The 18,008-nt window shown below is 41.9% G+C and overlaps 1 protein-coding gene across 2 annotated transcripts in view; it reads right to left on the bottom strand.

Moving 5' to 3' along the window:
* diaph3 (diaphanous-related formin 3) overlaps positions 1-18,008 on the bottom strand; it is a 376,752-nt gene that overhangs the window by 285,639 nt on the left and 73,105 nt on the right. For both annotated transcript variants that reach the window (XR_008386878.1, XM_053634162.1), the window contains one exon: positions 4,229-4,362. Coding sequence is in view for 1 of the 2 variants with exons in the window: in XM_053634162.1 (XP_053490137.1) it covers positions 4,229-4,362 (134 nt within the window). In the remaining variant the exon portion in view is untranslated. The remainder of the gene's footprint in view (positions 1-4,228; positions 4,363-18,008) is intronic.

Raw genomic sequence — 18,008 nt, forward strand, 5'->3', positions numbered from 1 at the left:
AACGTAAAAATAAATAAATAAATCAAATACATGCTTCTGCTTGAAGGGCAGGAGGTGCTACTCTATTTAAACTGCAGTATTTGAATGTGGCTTGAATTTTGTGGCGGTGTGGGGGGTGGGGGGTGGGGAGAAGCAAATGCAGAAAAGACAGCCTTTTTCCTCCTCAATGCAACACCGCATAAAAAGTCTTAAGGTTGAAGGCTTCATCATAATGGAAGGGCCTTGTAGATGAACATTCAATGAACTTACACCTGTACTGTACCTCGATGCCAACGCGTTTCTTTCTATTTTTTTTTTTATTCTGAATAGCATGTTAAAAAATTAAAAGGTGAACTTGCATAAAATATAACTTTGCTTTTGAACTCCAGCACTAATGAGAAATCTGGTCTGTAGGTTTCTTCCCTTGCACATACACAATACATGCACGTGTGTGTGTGTGTGTGTGTGTGTGTGAGTGAGAGAGAGAGAGAATATAGGAATCTCTTTGTCTACATAAACTTGCATATTTTGAACATTTACTGGACAGAATTCAACATTTAATTATATCCAAGTTTCAAGTAGACTAGTCTCACAAACCAGTCCTCAAGCATTCACTAGAGAAAATAAAGATGTTTAAAAATAAATAAATAAATAAATAAATAAATAAAAGGGGGCCAAGAACACAGATAGAGGTCATATTTGAGGGACATGGCTGATGTTACATACCTTTCCACATAGGCTGTCAGAAATCCTGTGTTAATGAGTTATATTTTGCTTTGAAAAGCTCACAAAGAAACGAGGACGGCCTTTCAGAATACAATCTTTAAGATGCTGAAGCTCGTGTCCTGAAAAGTGCACTAAAGCGATCAGATGCTCTTTAGCCTGTGGCCGGAGAGTCTGAAGCCGAGACTGAGAAGTAAACAGGATTTGAGCTCGACGTATGTAAACACAAAGACAGAACCATTCAAACTAATTGGAGCTGGATGAGCAGCAAGAGGGTCATTTTAGATAATAAGCAATAGATAGAAGGACCAATTACACTCATATGTACCCATAGGTTGAGCAGCCTATTCCAGATTTAGGCCCTTTTTTAGCTGTTAGAATAACCTCCACTCTTGGGAAAGCTTTCCACTGGATTTCAGTTCCAATACACCTCAAAGGGTGGAGTCAATGTCAAGGCTCTGTGCAGGCCACTCGAGTTCTCCTTGGTAAACCATGTCTTCATGAAGCTTGCTTTGTGCACAGGGGCACCATCGTGCTGGAACAGGTTTGGGCCTCTCAGTTCCAGTGAAGAGACATCTTAATGCTACAGCATACAAAGACTTTCCATGCAATCATGTGCCTCCAACTTTGTGGAAAAAGTTTGGGCAAGGCCCACAAATGGGGATCATGGTCAGGCGTCCACATACTTTTGGCCATGCAGTGTATATTTGAGGACACGAATGTCAAATGGCCACAGCACTCTGACCCTCTCCTTCTGTTACTCCAGGCTATATGCTAATGCAGAATTTTGGCGTGGCTGCTTTACGAATAAATTAGTGTCCCGTAGTTCCCCTCTTGCCATTTTCCACAGTGCAGTCGACGCAAACTTATTATTACAGTCTTAAAGATAAGGCACACCTGTTAAGGCTGGAAAACTGCTGCAAATATGTCCAAATCTGTCCAAATTCCCCAAGGAAATAAAATACATCAGCCCAATCGAACACATTCATGTTGAGAGAGATTTTCTGTGGCGATATTTAGAGCTGGGTGTCATCGCTGTGAGGTGAATAACAAGCAAGAGAACTAAATGAACTCTGTCTCTAGGACACTGCGGACTTTAATCAGCAGACAGGACAGAAATAAAGTGGATTAATCAAAAGAGCAGCGCCAGCTTTGCGCAGCTGTAGTGGCACTAGAAGCCGGACAGCGCATGCTAAAACCAAGATTGGATTGCTGAACTGCTTAGTGAAGTTTTTTAACCTTGCGAGGGGAACAAAACAGGAAGGCCCGCAGACCAGGGGTAACAGCTGCTCTCCAAAACCGCTACGCAAGATTGGCCTCGCTCGCTGATTGCGGATCATTCAGCCGGCCGCGCTCTCAGACGAAACGTGCCCAAACACAAAAAGGAGTGCTAATAGAAATCATGACATTTCATGAATTACTCCAATAATGGATGCAGAGAGGATGAAAGCAGTTCGACTCCTCCAACCTTAGTTTAAAGGATGACCGATGCTCGCTGTCCAAATTGGGCATGGTGCTTAGCGTAGTCGGCCAAATTAACTTAAAATGAATGTGATAATTTTATCTATACAAACACATACAGCGCACACAACTGCTGTGCCTAATGGATTTCCGTGATCAAAGTAGCTGAAATACCTTACGTGACAAAGGAACATGGCGAGGAGCACAAAAAAGGGATTCAAGCCTGCTTTCACACACGTTAAAATTTCCATTCTGTATTGTTTTGTTAAGTCATTTGGTAGCTAATGAATTGGGTTTTTTTTTTTTTTTTAATGAACTGTTTTAATGACTACAGGCAGCCTGGAGAACAGAAGTCTTCAAAGGAAACAGAAGATTAGACCACTGACAAAAGACCATAAGTAATGTACACCAACTATTAAGCATCTGAGGTGGGATTTTTGTTTGTTTGTTTGTCTGTTTGTTTTTGTAACTTATTCTTTCTTCGTTCCCTTGGAGCCCAAACCTACAAAACCTCCCATGGCGCAAATTGGATCTTAAAACCAAGTTTTCGTTGAAGGTAGTTTATATTAGTCACAAAAGCTGTAATTATTTCTGTATTAATCACCCCTCCTCGTGGTGGAGCTTGGTTCATGTTTGTGGTAGGAATATGGGCAAACAGCAGGAGCGCCTGCCGTGATCGGCATCAAACAATTATGAGGCAGGGGAGAGAAACTCCAACATCGCACCCATCTGCAGTACATATTAATTTTTCACAGCATGGAGTGCTGCTGTAAGCTAATGCCATATCATTCGGCACAGGAGTTAAATATTAGCCAAATGTCAAAGAAGGTGGGTCAGAAAAGGTGGAAAGGGCAGTGTGTGTGTCTGTGTATGTGTATGTGTACGTGTTCGGAAACATCAAAGCAAGAAGAAAAGCACAGAAAGACGTGTGTGTACACTAGGGCTGCAACAACTAATCAAATCTATAATTATAGTATATATACATATATAATTATATATACATATATAATTAAATAATCGACAGCGAATGTCAGTATGGCTTAGTCAGGTCTGTGATGTCACGATGGATAACCCCCGTCAGTGACGTCACTTCACGATGGTGAAAAACGCATTTCTCTGAATAAAACCCGTGTGAAAAACAGTACAGATCACAGAGTGAGCTGCTGTGGGAAAAGTACACGATCCAGGTCGTCTATAACACGAGAACGTTTTATGTTGAGCGCTTTAAACAAACTCGTGAGTGTATTAACGTGGCTTATCGTGTCAGACTCTGCGACAGATGCGCGTGGTGTTTAACGTGTTCCAGACGTGTTTTCTTCAGCACAGAAATGACACTTTTACCTTCATATCCTTATCTGTAAATATTAGAAATCCACGCCAGCATTTCCATTTCACGTAAAGCCTCGTCCTGACCGCGAGTGAGTCTCCGTTACACGTCGCCGAACGAGTGCGAGTCCACGTGTCAGTCAAACAGCGCAATAGAAAGGAAGAGTATAATATTCATTCTGATCAAATATGTTGTTTGATGCTATATTTAGAAACAAAAGTAATGGTGTTGTGTATGAGAGCGGTAACTGTAATGGGGTTAGAGCAGGTCATTGTATATAAATGTAAGAAGTGTCGTACATTTACAGAATAAAGTAACGCTACTGTGTTCAGACGAGTGAATGTGTGTTACTGCAGAACATTCAACCTCTCACCACTTAACACTTAGTTTGTGCTTTCGTTTGGCATTTTTAATATAGTCATTTAACTTCTGATTTAAAGCTGGTGGGAAAATCCATTTTTGTTTTCCAAATATAATGTTAATGTTTTTTTTTTTAATCCTTTGCACAATGTATAGCATAGCGCACAGATGCATTTAATACCATTTTCATAGCCTTCACTTTGCACAATGTTTGAAGGAAAACATCGGGCAGAATGAAACAACGTGTTTTCTAAAAAATACAGAAAAGAAAAATTGGCCTTTTAATCCAACAAATTGAAGAAACAATCAACAGTTTAATCGATGATCAAAATAATCCTTAGTCGTAGCCCTAGTGAATACGTGGGTGTGTGTGTGTACCTGACTGGATTGCTGGTGAGAGAGACTCGGAGAGAATCTAGACAGGCAAACAGCCTCTCATCAGTCGCTCCACTTTTCAGTTCACTGAGAAACTCTTGAGGAGATATCTGATGGCTGCTGCTCTTCAGACTGCCCTAAAAGAGAGAGAGAGAAAGAAAGAGAGAGAATTATAAATGGAGATTAGTGATTAGTCATGGATTCTTGCTTTAACCACCTGTCATGCCTCTATATGATCTAAAACTGCCATTTTAGCACATAACACTGTTCACATACTACTCGCCCATCAAGTTCTAACCTCAAACTCTCACACTGTCCTTCTGTGACGCTCTCACCCTCGGCATTCACTACTGTCCTCATTTCACATAGCCACGTTTTTTGTGTGGGTTTTTTTTTTTCGCCCTTTTTGGCATAGGTGCACCAAGAATCATCGAATCAGCCCAGAGCTAACTGTAGATGAGGCGAAGTAGTGAAAAGTACAAAGAAGTAGCAATGCCTACAAAGCAGATCAGAACGCTGTGAAAACTGTAAATAATTCAGAGCTAAGACCACACTGACGAGTTCAGAAGAGCAGACCAAAAGAACAAATGATACAGATTGAGCACATTTCATTCAAACGGTATGAACGAGTACAATAAACCAGCCCCATGACCTGGTAACCTCAGCAGGATTTCTACAAGATACAAGCTTCCAGTGAGCTTCAAATTACTGCATAAATGACTGTATTATCTTAAGGCAAGGCTCGAAATTGCTCCCGAAATCTAATCTGTGCGACCTCGAAATATATTTGGGAGCATTTGTGCCAGTGAAAATAATTGTTGCGGCGCGACCTTTTTTTCCAATTCTCTACAAAACTTTCTTTACTTTAATGCAGATTTTAGATTGGTTAACATTAGCCGTCAATCACTCCCTTTCCCTGCGCTCTGCTGTCACGTGACAGGGAGATAACTAGCGCGATGATGAAGAGAGAAGATGAAAAGAACACAGATTTCTTTTGTAAGTTGCCTATAGTTAGAGAGAATATCAGGCCCGGACTGGCCATCGGGAGCACCGGGAGAATTCCCAGTGGCCTGATGACTGATTTGACCCGCTGCCCTGCTGTTTAATCATTTATTTATTTGTTTAATTTTTTTTTTTACATTTATTTATTTATTTAATCGTTATTATTGTGCGTCCTATGAACTCAAGTGATCCTTTCCGACTTCGGCATTGTATAATATATGGATAGTAAACCCCGACTCTGTTAGTTTTGACTTGTACGGCTAGCATTCTCCTCAGCTCCGGGGAACGGTTTGGAACAGAGTCATCACTGCACAGAGCGAGGATGGAGAGGAAGAGGCCAGCTGGAGCGGAGAGGGAACGGGCACGCAAAAAGAAAACCCTCTAAAAACAAGTGGCGAAAATGTAACAAAATTACCGACAAGTTCAGGGCTTCAAATGCTGCTCAGTCTCCTCTATAAACACTGTAGCGTTGTGTTCGCTAACTATGCTAATCAAGTATTAACCCCAGTTTCACTACTAACAAACAGCACTATTTCTATTACGCCACTCGGAATATGCTAAAGGACAGCACTATCTACTGTATAGTTATAATACAAAGTCCCTTAGAAGAAAAATATCCAATGTACAATGTATTTAGGGAGCCCTCAACGTTATTATTTAAAATGCTGAAATCACAAATGCAGCAACGGCAAACAACAGCAGCAGCAACAACAAACACACTTTTCCAAGCTACGAGTCATAAAAGGCAACATCATGTTCAATATTAGGATTTTTCTAAATAGATATTGTTATGATATAGTTGGTACTGCGCCAAGAGATATTTGGCAATTTAGAAAATTAAGTCTTCATATATGTGAGGTAAATTTTTCACAATAAGGTGGAGAGAGTCAACCTGGCACTAACTCTGGAGCAGTGGTCAAGCCAAGCCAAGATGACCAATAGGGGTAAACTCTCTTGTTTACCTCTTCTGCATTTAATGTACTTTTATGAGTGAAAAGTAGAGCGTTACTGGCAGCTTTGCACTTCTGGTGTTTGGTAAATGCTTGGCATACCCATGTAAGCGGATATAAATTAGGACTGCTTCACTATCTCTAGGTTGTTCGTTTATGTTTTTATGGGATGGCCATAGTGTGTGTAATAAATTGAATTTAGGAAAGAAAAAATAGGGTTGTCAGTGGTTTAAAAATTTGTTGTGGGTGTATGGGGCCTGGATGTGTGAGAGACTCCCGGTCTGAAATTATGTCCCAGTCCAGCCCTGGGTAACGTGACTACTGGAGTTGGTGATGGCGATCATGTGGATCCACCAGCTGAAAAGAGAAGAAAAAAAAAAAAAAAAAAGGCTTACAGTGTTCAGAGAGAGTGGCGAACAGACTTCGAGTGGCCCCTCTATGGAAATGGTTCAATGCACTGCGTTCACTGTAAAACCTTTGAGGTTGCAGGTAACACTGTGTTCGCCACTGAATCCACAGATTCAAGCACAAGAGCTTGATTAAACATGGGGAGAGCGCCAAGCATGTGAAATGCCAAGACAAGTGTGTGAAAAAGAATTCAGGATCAGGTTCGACTGCTGAAGCTTTTAATCGTCGAGATGCTGCCGGCCGTTACGCTCAATTGGCAGAGCTGAATGTGAAATTTAACACCGGCACCACGTTCGATGCCTCAGCCTCGGTGAAGAGATGGATGGAGGAGGGACAGCGCGCCAGAAGACCAAATTTAAAATCCTGGCCGTAGGTTGTGTAAAGCCCCAGTGGTGGTAGGGATTTTAAATAAAATAAATCTGTTCCATCTATCTATACTTAAATAGATATAACTATATATACACAGCGGGGGAAATAAGTATTGGACGTGTCAGCATTTTTTTCAGTAAATATATTTCCAATGAGGCTATTCACATTCAATTTTCACCAAGCATCAGTATTAAGTCAAGAAATCCACACATATAAAGAATTCACAACATTAAAGTCCATAAATGAAGTTATGTGTAATAAAGAATAATGGCACAGGAAAAAAGTTTTGAATACACCATCTGAAATATATTTAATACTTCGTGTAGAAGCCTTTGTTTGTAATGACGGCTTCAAAATGCTTCCTGTATGAAGAAATGAATGGGCCGCAGTATTCAGGTGTGATTTTGGCCCATTCTTCTAAACATATTGTCTTTAAATCTTGTCCAATTGGATTCAAGCTAGGTGATTGACTGGGCCATTCGAACACCTTGATTTGAAACCAATTGAGAGTTTCCTTTGCTGTATACTTTGGATCGTTGTCCTGCTGGAAGGTCCACCCACATCTCATCTTCATCATCCTGGTGGATAGCAGCAGATTCTTCTCAAGAATCTCCCAGTAAAGGGCTCCATTCATCATTCCTTCAATTATATGAAGTGACACCTTGGTAACAAAAATCCTTTTTATAGACCATCAATTTACAAACCCAGCTGATATTAATTTGCACAGATAGGGGGTATAAATACTTACCGACTTCAGCGGGTTCCTTGCCTTACCTTGCCTTGGAGAACTGCTTTTTCTTAGCGTGTTCGATACTTTTTTCCTGTGTCATTCCACAACTTTATTTATGGATTTTAATGTGAATTGTTTATATTTCCAGATTTCTTGAGTTAATACTGACGTCTGGTGAAAACCTCATGTGAATAACCTCATTGGAAATACAGTATATTTACTGAAAAAATGTTGACTCGTCCCATACTTATTTCCCCCACTGTATATATAAGTTGTAGTTGTGCTGGTCCTTAAGTTTCTGTGGGTGCTCCTAAATTTTTGCTGGTGCTCCTAACTTTTTGAAGTTGGGAGCACCAGTGCTACCAAGTAAAAAAAAGTTCATTTCGAGCCCTGTAATGATAAAGCAAAGCAAGATTAGTCACTGTGGCATGTCAAACAAAAAGTGTCAAAGTACACAACTTGTGATGGCCTTTACACAGAAAATAAAACTGGCAAATTCATACCATAAACCAATTCTATTGTCATTGAAGTGTGAACTGGAAGGACATGGAAGATTCAGGACATAGCGGTCCAGGCTTACAGCTGGTCACAGCTACACAGGGCAATCGCTCCGGGATTTTACAATCGTGAAAATTAAAGCTAAATCAAGGAAAATGCCGCAATATTCACAGGAGCTTGCAAGAAGCATCGTGTGACATCACGACACACCTTCAGCCAAAGCCCCCTTCGATTCAAGTGTGTGAGTACAGATAAAAGCTCTCACTTATCCAGGGTTGAGGATCTGCGTGCAAGCCAGTTGGTGGGGGGTACGTGCCAACACGGTACATGGACAAGATAGGAACAGGCGTTAGATCGTAAGATCTCCTTTTACAAGGTGTGGCAGGTTTAGCCTTTCCACATCAAGTTCCTAATCCGGTCCATCTATGACATCCTACCAAGTCCATCCAACCGCTTCAGCTGGGGAAGGCTGAATCACCTTGATTTATATATTTTAAAGACTTAGATTTCAGCGCCTGAAATCAGTCAATTGACTCTCTTTTTGGGATCGACTTCAACACGAACCAAAAGCAAGATGGATACTTGAAGACTTGACATATACAATTTTACCAAATTTCCCCTTAGAGATCAATAAAGTGTCTATCATTTATTAAAAATACATATTGCGTATGCTATGAAACCTTATGCTATTGTCCCACATTATGCGTTTTGAAGTGAGAAAACCTAATCCTTCATCTGAGACCATGGTCAGTCATTTTTAACCCATCGAGATATCGTACAAACTACAGACTAAAGTAGTATTCCGTAATGTTTTCACTCCCTTTGTTGAGGTGGAAGTAAATTAATAGGCATATGTTAGCGAAACACAAATTTAAACACACAGCGAGACACAAGGTCAGTTCAGATCCGTTATTATGGTTTTCATGGGCCCTGCGCTCTAATGAGGAATGTGATGATGCGTGATACTTTCTGTTTTCCTTGTAAAGGATTGCTTTATCTATAGAAGCACTGGCCAGGAACAAATTAGTTTGTTTCTACTTCACAGGGAGAAATTACATTTCCTATTAAAATAAAACGCAAACCTTTAAAGTGCATGGAAGACAGAACATGAAATCAACACAAAACTGTTCCCTCCCCAGGGACACGAGTCTTTTTAGAAAACGTTTCGACTGTGTATACAGAGATTCAGATTTTATACAGGGTAATGACCTTATGGCATTTGTAGGAAAAGAAAGGAGAAAGAAGTGTACTTCTTGAGGGATTTGTGTAGGGGAAGACTACAAATGAGTAAAATGAGAGAGCGCGAGAAAGAAAGAGTGCAAGAAAATGAGAGTGAGAAAGTCCTTTTGTGAGAAAAATAAAATAAAAATAAAAAACCTGGTCTTTTCGAGTCTTCAACTGTCCAGTTTGGGCGAGTCTGTGCCCATGACAGCTTCAGTTTCGTGTACTTGTCTGACAGGAGTGGAACCTGATGTGGTTTCTGAGATGTGGTCCTCTGCTGTTTTAGCTCATGAACTTCAAGGTTTGATGTGTTGTGCATGCGGAGATGCTTTTCTGCTCACCACAGTCGTGGTGAGCGCTTATTTGAATTACTATAGACTTCCCGTCAGCTCAGACGTGTCTGGTCATTCTCCAGTGATCTCTCTCAGCCTGCAGACCCTCTGCTCACAGGATGTTTTTCGCACAATTCTGTTATGTGTGAAAATCCCAGAAGATCAGCGGTTTCTGAAATACTCGAACCAGCCCGACCATGCTGCGGTTAAAGTCGTAGACTATTTTCCTGATGGTTGATGTGAACACGAACCTAAGCTCTTGACCTCTTCATATCAACGTGGATCCTAAAAAGAGTCGACCGACTAATTCCGGGCGTTACAATCTAAAATTAACTCGAAAGCTTTGTAATTGACTATCCAGACACAAAATGAGTCAGAGCTTGCACAAACAAACACTGCTGTACTTCCGAGCAAGAACCAACAATTGAAAGAGTTTTACAGGCATGTCCCTCAGCCATTTTATACTTTTATTTTTTTGTGCTTCGGTTTGTTGTGGTTAATTATGTGCGGTGTGAAACCAAATCAAAACAAAACGGCAAACAAGTAGCATCAATTTTGTTCTGATTGGGCCTCTGCAAACAGAATAATTGGTGTGAAAGCGCCCTAAGACCTAATGTGATTCACGACAATAAAATATTTTTCTGATTATTGGTTCTTAGAAGTTCTGCGTAACGTCACTAATTGTTTGTTTTTTGCCTTGAGCTCTCTTTCCGTTTTATTTTTACCTGCAAATGCTCTCCTTTTAAAGCAAGAGCATAGGCGCAAGTAAAAGGTGAACACGTTCCTCGGTTCTAAGCAGGCCATTTCACCACAGGACTGGTCAGTTCCATCCTTTTGCATAATGCACTTGGCCTATAAGCTGTTCCCTCTGCCACCTACGCCATGGGAGACTGAGGTCTTAATCACTAGGCACATGAGGTACAGCTGCTCCCAACAACATAACTCTCCCCTTGAATCTTTCTTTCTCCCTTGCTCTTGCATTACTCTCTCTCTCCCAATTTCTTCTGTCATCTCTTCCCTTTTTTTTTTTTTTTTTTAGCAGACATAGAATTCCTTTGTCACCATAGTGACTGCTTTTGTGACAACAGGGAAGCAAGCTTTTGGCTTTTTCTTTCTGATCCACCTTTTTTCCCCCTGCTATTCCTATGTTTATTTCCCCTCTATCAGATGATAGCAGGTGATCTGAGTATGCTGGAGGATATGCCCACAGAACAAGCCATGTATAAATACTGCTGAAATACATTTCCTGCTTTCGCAGTATGCATATAAATCAAAAGACAAAATTCTAATCCACATAACTTTGACTATTCTCAATATATGCTCAGGAGGTTTTCCCACTAGCCTGCTTAGTCTCATGCCTGACCGCACTGTATCATTCAGATAATCCAGTACAGAGTTCTAAGACTTTTAGACTACTTTTAACAAAGCAGAACAGTGTGTGGGTGGAGAAGAGAAGGCAAGTTCAGAATAAAAGTTATGCTCGAGTTGTAGGTGTTGATGACCTGTCAATGCTTTTGGCTACATTAGAAGAAATATTTTATGTTCCTGGTGTTACGTCACTGACATCTTGACTGGGGCTGATAACGGTGGAGGACGGATAACTGGTAAAAACGGGCAGAAGTAAATTATTCCCTTTGTGTTCCTCTCAGGTAAGTGATTGAGAAAATAAGCTCTTTGCAGGAGGCTTCAGTGCTCACCAACCACACACCCACACCTGCATGCTGGACACCTGCTATTTCACAATCTGTCTTACGGTGAGAAACATGGCTGCACTGTCGCAATATCATGGTGGAACTCCTTCCTCCTGATTGTATGATGCCATGTTGCCTCAGCGTACTATGATGAGCACGGATAGTATATCTAATGTGTTTGGAAAAAAGAGGCAGAGTGGGTGTGAATGAGAGAGATCGAGATGTGCTACTGTGTTTGTTTTTGTACAGATGGGTTCCTGTGGGAAGCTTAATACCCTCACTGGCACTGCGTTGTGGTCCAAACACTCAAATCCACTAGATTAACACAACTGTGCTTCCTTCAACATATGCAGTCATATTTTATTTGCACAACATATTTAACAATAGACATTGGCACAAAGCCTTACGGAAATCAGAAAAGATTTAGATGCCCAGTGAGCAAGCCCGAGGAGACGGTGGGAAAAAGAAAACTGAGACTGCATGATGAAACCATGAAAGGAACAAGAGGCAAAAAGGAACCCATCTCCTTCTGGGTGACACCAGAGAGTGGGATTATACAGTACTAAAAGTTCTATGTATAGCACACTGCAGCCACCATCATCACCACCACCATTATGACAGTCTTCCTTATTCAATGAAAATGCTGAATCATTGATCGTGTTTGACTAGAATGCAGGGAGCCATAGACATAGAGAGTGGATGGATTTTATATTGCTGGAAGCATGAGAACTCCTGCAGATGACATGTTTTTTTAAATCCTAAAGTCTGACCAATCCCGCCAGCTCCCACTGAAATTATGACCAATCCCACCAGCGCCCACTGAAATTATGACCAATAACTCCAGCTCCCACTGATATTGTGACCAATAACGCCAGCTCGCACAGAAAGTCTGAACAATCCCGCCAGCTCTCAAAGAAATTATGACCAATCCCCCCAGCTCCCACAAAAAGTCAGACCAATCCCGTCAGCTCCAAAACACATTTCAAGTTTTACCCACCAGTAATATTTTATAGTGAATTTAACTGGTTTATTTTAAATGGAGCTGTTCGATGCGCCCGTCCCCACACCCTGACATGCAAGCACCTCCGCAAGCTTTACATGTGCAGCAACCACAATTCTAGGGTTAGCCTCAAAATAACGGCAGCATAATTAATTCAAGATAATTTTGTTTTAATATTAAACTAATAGATTAGCAAAAGCCATCTGAAATTGAACTGACCCACCCACAAATATTTGATTAAAATTTCGGGACAGACGGAAAACATTCCGCAAGAAAAGGATCACCAACAAAAACAAAACGGGAGAGGACTGTGCAAGCCACTCCGGTACAGCTTCAACACCTGAGACGACGGGAATAAATCAGAACTGTGATCAATACTATGACGTAAGTAAATTTTTCTAATACACCAGAACACCACCTTCAGTTGATATCAGGACTTTTCACAAGCTAGTGATGACGATGATGGAACAGCACACCAGTCAAATCCGTCACGTCAGAAAACGTATTGTGTCGTCTGCACACGGCATCCAGAAACGGCAGATAAAAGACCCTTTTTGTATTCACAACCAATTTTAGGATCGGAACGATTAGAAAACATAATGAAAGCAGACTACGTTAAGAATGAGGCATGTGTAAAGACTAGAATGATCAAAGAAAATTGCCAGAGCTATGCACAAAAATGTAGTTTCCTGATAAATTTATATTCATCTAGAGTTTGTCCACCCCAGTGCTCTCTTTGTCTAGTCCTGCCCTGCATGCACTCACTGAGTTTTTAGTTGCACACCTCTATCCTGCAGCCTTCCACAGTCTCAGTCACGAAGAGAGAGGCCATTCTTCTTAGTGAACTGGATTATAAATACCACCAACACGGGGCCAAATCTACAGGGTGTCCGAAAAGTCTTCATACATATTGGATGGCGTTTACCAGCACCACGTCGGTTGTGCCTTCGCCAGTGGAAGTTGGCCTGGAAAAAACTTCCAGTCTTTCTGAATTCATTAATAAGTTTGGCGACAGCGTCGTGTGTGTGATGTGCTCGCCACGCGTCCTGTTAAAGTCTACTGCAACCTTGCGACAGCTTCCCATTCCCAGGTGTTAATCCCACTTACGTAGAGTCTTCTGGCCCACCCTGTATATTATTTGCAACGAACAAAACAGCCCCTCTTTGTGCTGGCTCGACCCTGCATGTCAAACCAGTAATCTGATCTCCAGATCCAATCAGATCTTTACAAACATGCTGTTTGGCTGCACCAAAGAAGCAACAGGACGGCCTCGTGTTCAGCAGACGCACGCAGAGAAGAAACTCGGATAAGCTCGCAGTGGTTTGTGTCAGGAATCAAAAGTACTAGGATAAACAACCTGCGGCATGCCCTGGGTTACAGACTGTGCTGTCTTGTAGAGCTAAGCCCTCGCAACCAGACAACAGGCCAATTAAACCAACTCTGAATTGGTTATGATATTAATAAAGCTTGAAGCAGAGCTGCTCAGGTATCTGTAGTATTATCCTGATAATGACTGTGAGGCTTTGCTTTGATGATCAAATTATCATAAGGCATGTTATCGAGTGTTTTGATAGCCAAGACGGAATTATGGACAAACATGTTTACAAAGACGCCCTTTAATGAGCCTCTAATTAGTTGTAATAGGTGAGTACCTGATGGTTAGTGAGCTAGCTGGTTCAAATATAAAAGTGCTGAATTTGTTTTCCTATAAGTTTAATGCATTTTCTTTATTATGGGATGCAACTTGCCACGGTCTTCCCACCCATCAGAACGGCACGCAAGTAAAAGGCTGTCCCAGCTGAAGCGAAGTATAATTCATAGAAGGAGAGAGACTGACCCCTACTGTCCAATCAGAACAATAATACCAATGGAGCTTGGGGACCAGGACAGGGACGGAACACAACTCCTCTGGGACCTGACCCCAACAGCAGGACGCATCACCGTGCTGTACACAGGATTTAAATCAGTGCCCTGTTCAGAACCAGAGCTGTATTTTATAAAGATGATGAAACAGCAAAGGTTAAGAAAGAACAATTTTTTTCTTTTGTTGGCACCAATGACAGCATCTCTCTCTCTCTCTCTCTCTCTATTCTCCTGTGTTCTGTAATGCTGCCTATAATTACATGCAAGCAGAAAATAGCAGCTAGTAAGCAAATGTCAGACATGCTTAGGGAATTGATCAGCCATTTAAAGGACAGGTCACTGATGCCTCCAAAATGTCAGTTCCTCTCCTGCCCAATCAGAGCCCAGTGCAAAAGAGGGCAAAAACATCAAACATCCAATCAACCTGTTCCGCTTCCTGTAGTCATGATAATTAACGGCCCGTTAGGCCAGAATGTCACAACGTTGGTCGTTCATAGCCAAACACGTACCTGCCTGCAATGATGTCGTATAATGTTAGCATCATTACATCGTTGTGTAAATGTCATGATAAAGCAGGCTCGAGGACCAGAACCCTCAGAGTGGAGTGATTCTGCAATGTACAGACAGCTTCATCAAACACTGTATATAAATAGCGCCAAGTTGAATTCCGACCCTTCAGCTAAATACGGCTTGTACAGAACAGCGTTTGGCCTATCGTCCGGGGATCACAAGCTCGAATCCTGATGATGCTACAGTCATCCGTGACCGGGAGTCAAGACAGAAAAATTGACCGTGTTCTCTGGGTGGGAAGGAGAACGTACTCTCTCTCTCTCTCTCTCTCTTCCCTGTCAGTCAGAGTGACTCTAGCCAATCGTGGGTGTCTGTGAGCTCATGCATGCAGAATGGGACAGATCGCGCGCTTCTCCGAGTGCGTTACGCTGCCCTGAGGCGCTGCATGAGCAGTACTTCGAAAAGATGCGGAGGTTGGCTTCATGTGTCCCGGAGCTGGCAAGTGTTTGCCCCAGCCCACCCTGGTTGTGCAATAGGGGCGAGTTAGCTAGTGAGTGGGTGGGAATTGGCAAGACCAAATTAGGGAGAAAATGGGGGGCGCCTTTAGTGAATTTCTAGTGACAAACAGTGACTTTTTGAGCAGACGTTAGTGGCTATCGTGTACTCGATACGGTTCTGCACCTCAAATCACAGCTGCTGATTATACATGTTGAGAGAGCAGATTCGGCCCACTCGCCACCAGTGAGGAAAGTCTGACCGAGTTGCGCTCACATGCAAACATGTTTGCTCATGTTTCCAAACAACCGATCATTGATCATCATTCCAAAACACTTTTCACAGCCACACTTACAAGTTGATTCAAAAAATAATAAAAATTTTAAACATGCTTCAGTTTTTCCATCCAGAACCATTTCCTGTACATCTTTTTCCTGACTACTCAATACCACTGCTTCATTTTGTCCGCATGCTTGATGCAAATTATTTGTGAACTATTTGCGTGTTGTAAATATGCAAATGGTTAGTTTGTGGTGCCATGACCAAGTGTATTCAGAAAATCTTTCTTCTTCATGCAACACTTTTGATCCGCAAAAGATAATTATGATTCAGTGAATACGCAATTTAGCCCATGACGTCACCTGGCGACTAAACTAAACTAAAGTTCAGCAATTAAAACTGGACAAATTACCTCCTATCTACCTCCGCTAAACCTATTAGCATTGTGTCTCAAATTGCATAACTTGTGTGCTATTTTAGAGCGTTATCGAATTCTAACACTAGCCAGGTTTTCTATTACAGTTAGTGTATGAATTTTAAAAAAAGGTCTGTCGAGTACCAGTCACCTGGATTAAGTAATACTTTTCAGTGTAAGGTCAGAGGTTTCGGTTTGAGACACGGCTCATGAGCTCGTCGGCGTGTTTAACGTTGCTGTACATAAAAGTCGCTCATTTCACGGGTCAACGTGGGAACCTGCTGCACAGGGACGTCGTAGCTCTGACATGCCGGTTAGTGAAGGCTGTTTTTAAATATTCCAGCTGTACATAAGATACACAGCGAGTGTGTGAATACCGCTCGCATTGCTGCGATTTTGCATGCCAAGTATAAACCAGGCACCTTGTGCTTAGCAAGCTAACAGACACAAGCCCAGTGCGCTCAGCTACTTTGGCTTTGCTGCATTGTGCTTAAACAGATCGCATCGTTCACTAAACAACCAACACAGCTCATTAGGCAACCCAATTTAAACCAAACATCTCCCCTGGCCCTTTAAAATCAAATTATCCAAAAACTCCTAACAAAAAAAAATTATACTATTTAACAGCGGCACTGATTGGGCCGTGCACCAGGGTGGTCAGTCCACAAAACACGTGGCTGTCTGCCCCGGTCTGTTCTTACAAAGCCGCTTCTGGTGGAGGAATCCCCAAGGTTTGTGCAACTCATTATGAGCCAAATCATCATTACGCACCCAGTGCTGAAAGGATGCACACAAACACACACGGGCTACATTCAGTCCAGCCAAGCAAGCTGTAATGATCATGCCCCAAGCTTGTACTGTTCAGGAGGCCAACACTGGCCTCAACACACCAAAATCCTGGACTGACCATTTGGCATCACCAAAGAATTTGTTCTGTACTGAATAAGCCTATATTCATAACCCTCTGCCCTCTACATTAGGCAAAGCAGCAGAAGATTCCAGCTCCCTAACATGTAGATAATCACTGAAGTATTGAACATGCCAAAAATTGACAAGATTAACACGCGTCACAGCTCGCACACTTAAAACCAGTTTGCTGAAAGATCTAAAGGAGGAGAAGGCTGGATATTATTATTCTTCATTTTACACCCTTAATTTTAAATCTTAGCACTCCATATACACTACTTTACACGACTTAAATCCTCGATAAGGGTTTTTGCTTTATTGTGTATCATTACGGCATGCACTGTTTATCAGACTCAAAGAGCTACTGCTTTCTTCGGGAGATAGTTTACTGGGTTGTTTTTGTTGTTGTTGTTTGTGGGGGTTTTTTCAGGCGAATTTGTGCAGAGTGGGTTGGGGCCAGGCATCACATGCTGGTAATCTGTTGGTGGAATAGCCACATGGGAGCATTTCAGCACTGAGTCACAATTACAGTGCATCTCCACAGGGCTAATGGATATCCAAAACCTGCGAACAGACAGACAGACAGCGCCACTTTTGTTTTCAGAGAAAACAAGTTCTAAAAGCATGTGAAAGTGAGACTTCCTAACGTGCGGTCCTTTCCCGACTTCCTTCTCGAAACACTTTGGCTGTGATAAATATAAAGGCTCTATAGAAAGACCACGTCTGCAGATCAGATCAGTGCGTGTCTGCGGGCATTATTGACACACAGTCCACGTAGGCACGTCTCTATTTTAGGCCTTTAGCGGCCACATTAAGCGAAAGAGCCGAAGGAAAGGATGCTGAAACAGCCCTCTTCGACAACACAAAGGCTAACCTTAATGCATAATGCAAATGAGGACAGGAGTGCTGCGACTTTCCTTTCAACCTACGGATATAATTAAGAGCTCCAGGCTTGACGATTTGGGCCCACGAGAGGATTCCTCTCTCTTCTCTACCACTTCTTCATCTCGCTCTCTCCCTCGGTCTCATAATGTCCTGATCGTGTGTATAAAATCACCATCTTGAGACGGCACTAATCAATGTCCCTACAGGACCCGAGTCGCTTTCATCATGT

Source organism: Ictalurus furcatus, chromosome 10 (assembly GCF_023375685.1).
Source record: "Ictalurus furcatus strain D&B chromosome 10, Billie_1.0, whole genome shotgun sequence".
Classification (NCBI taxonomy): domain Eukaryota; kingdom Metazoa; phylum Chordata; class Actinopteri; order Siluriformes; family Ictaluridae; genus Ictalurus; species Ictalurus furcatus.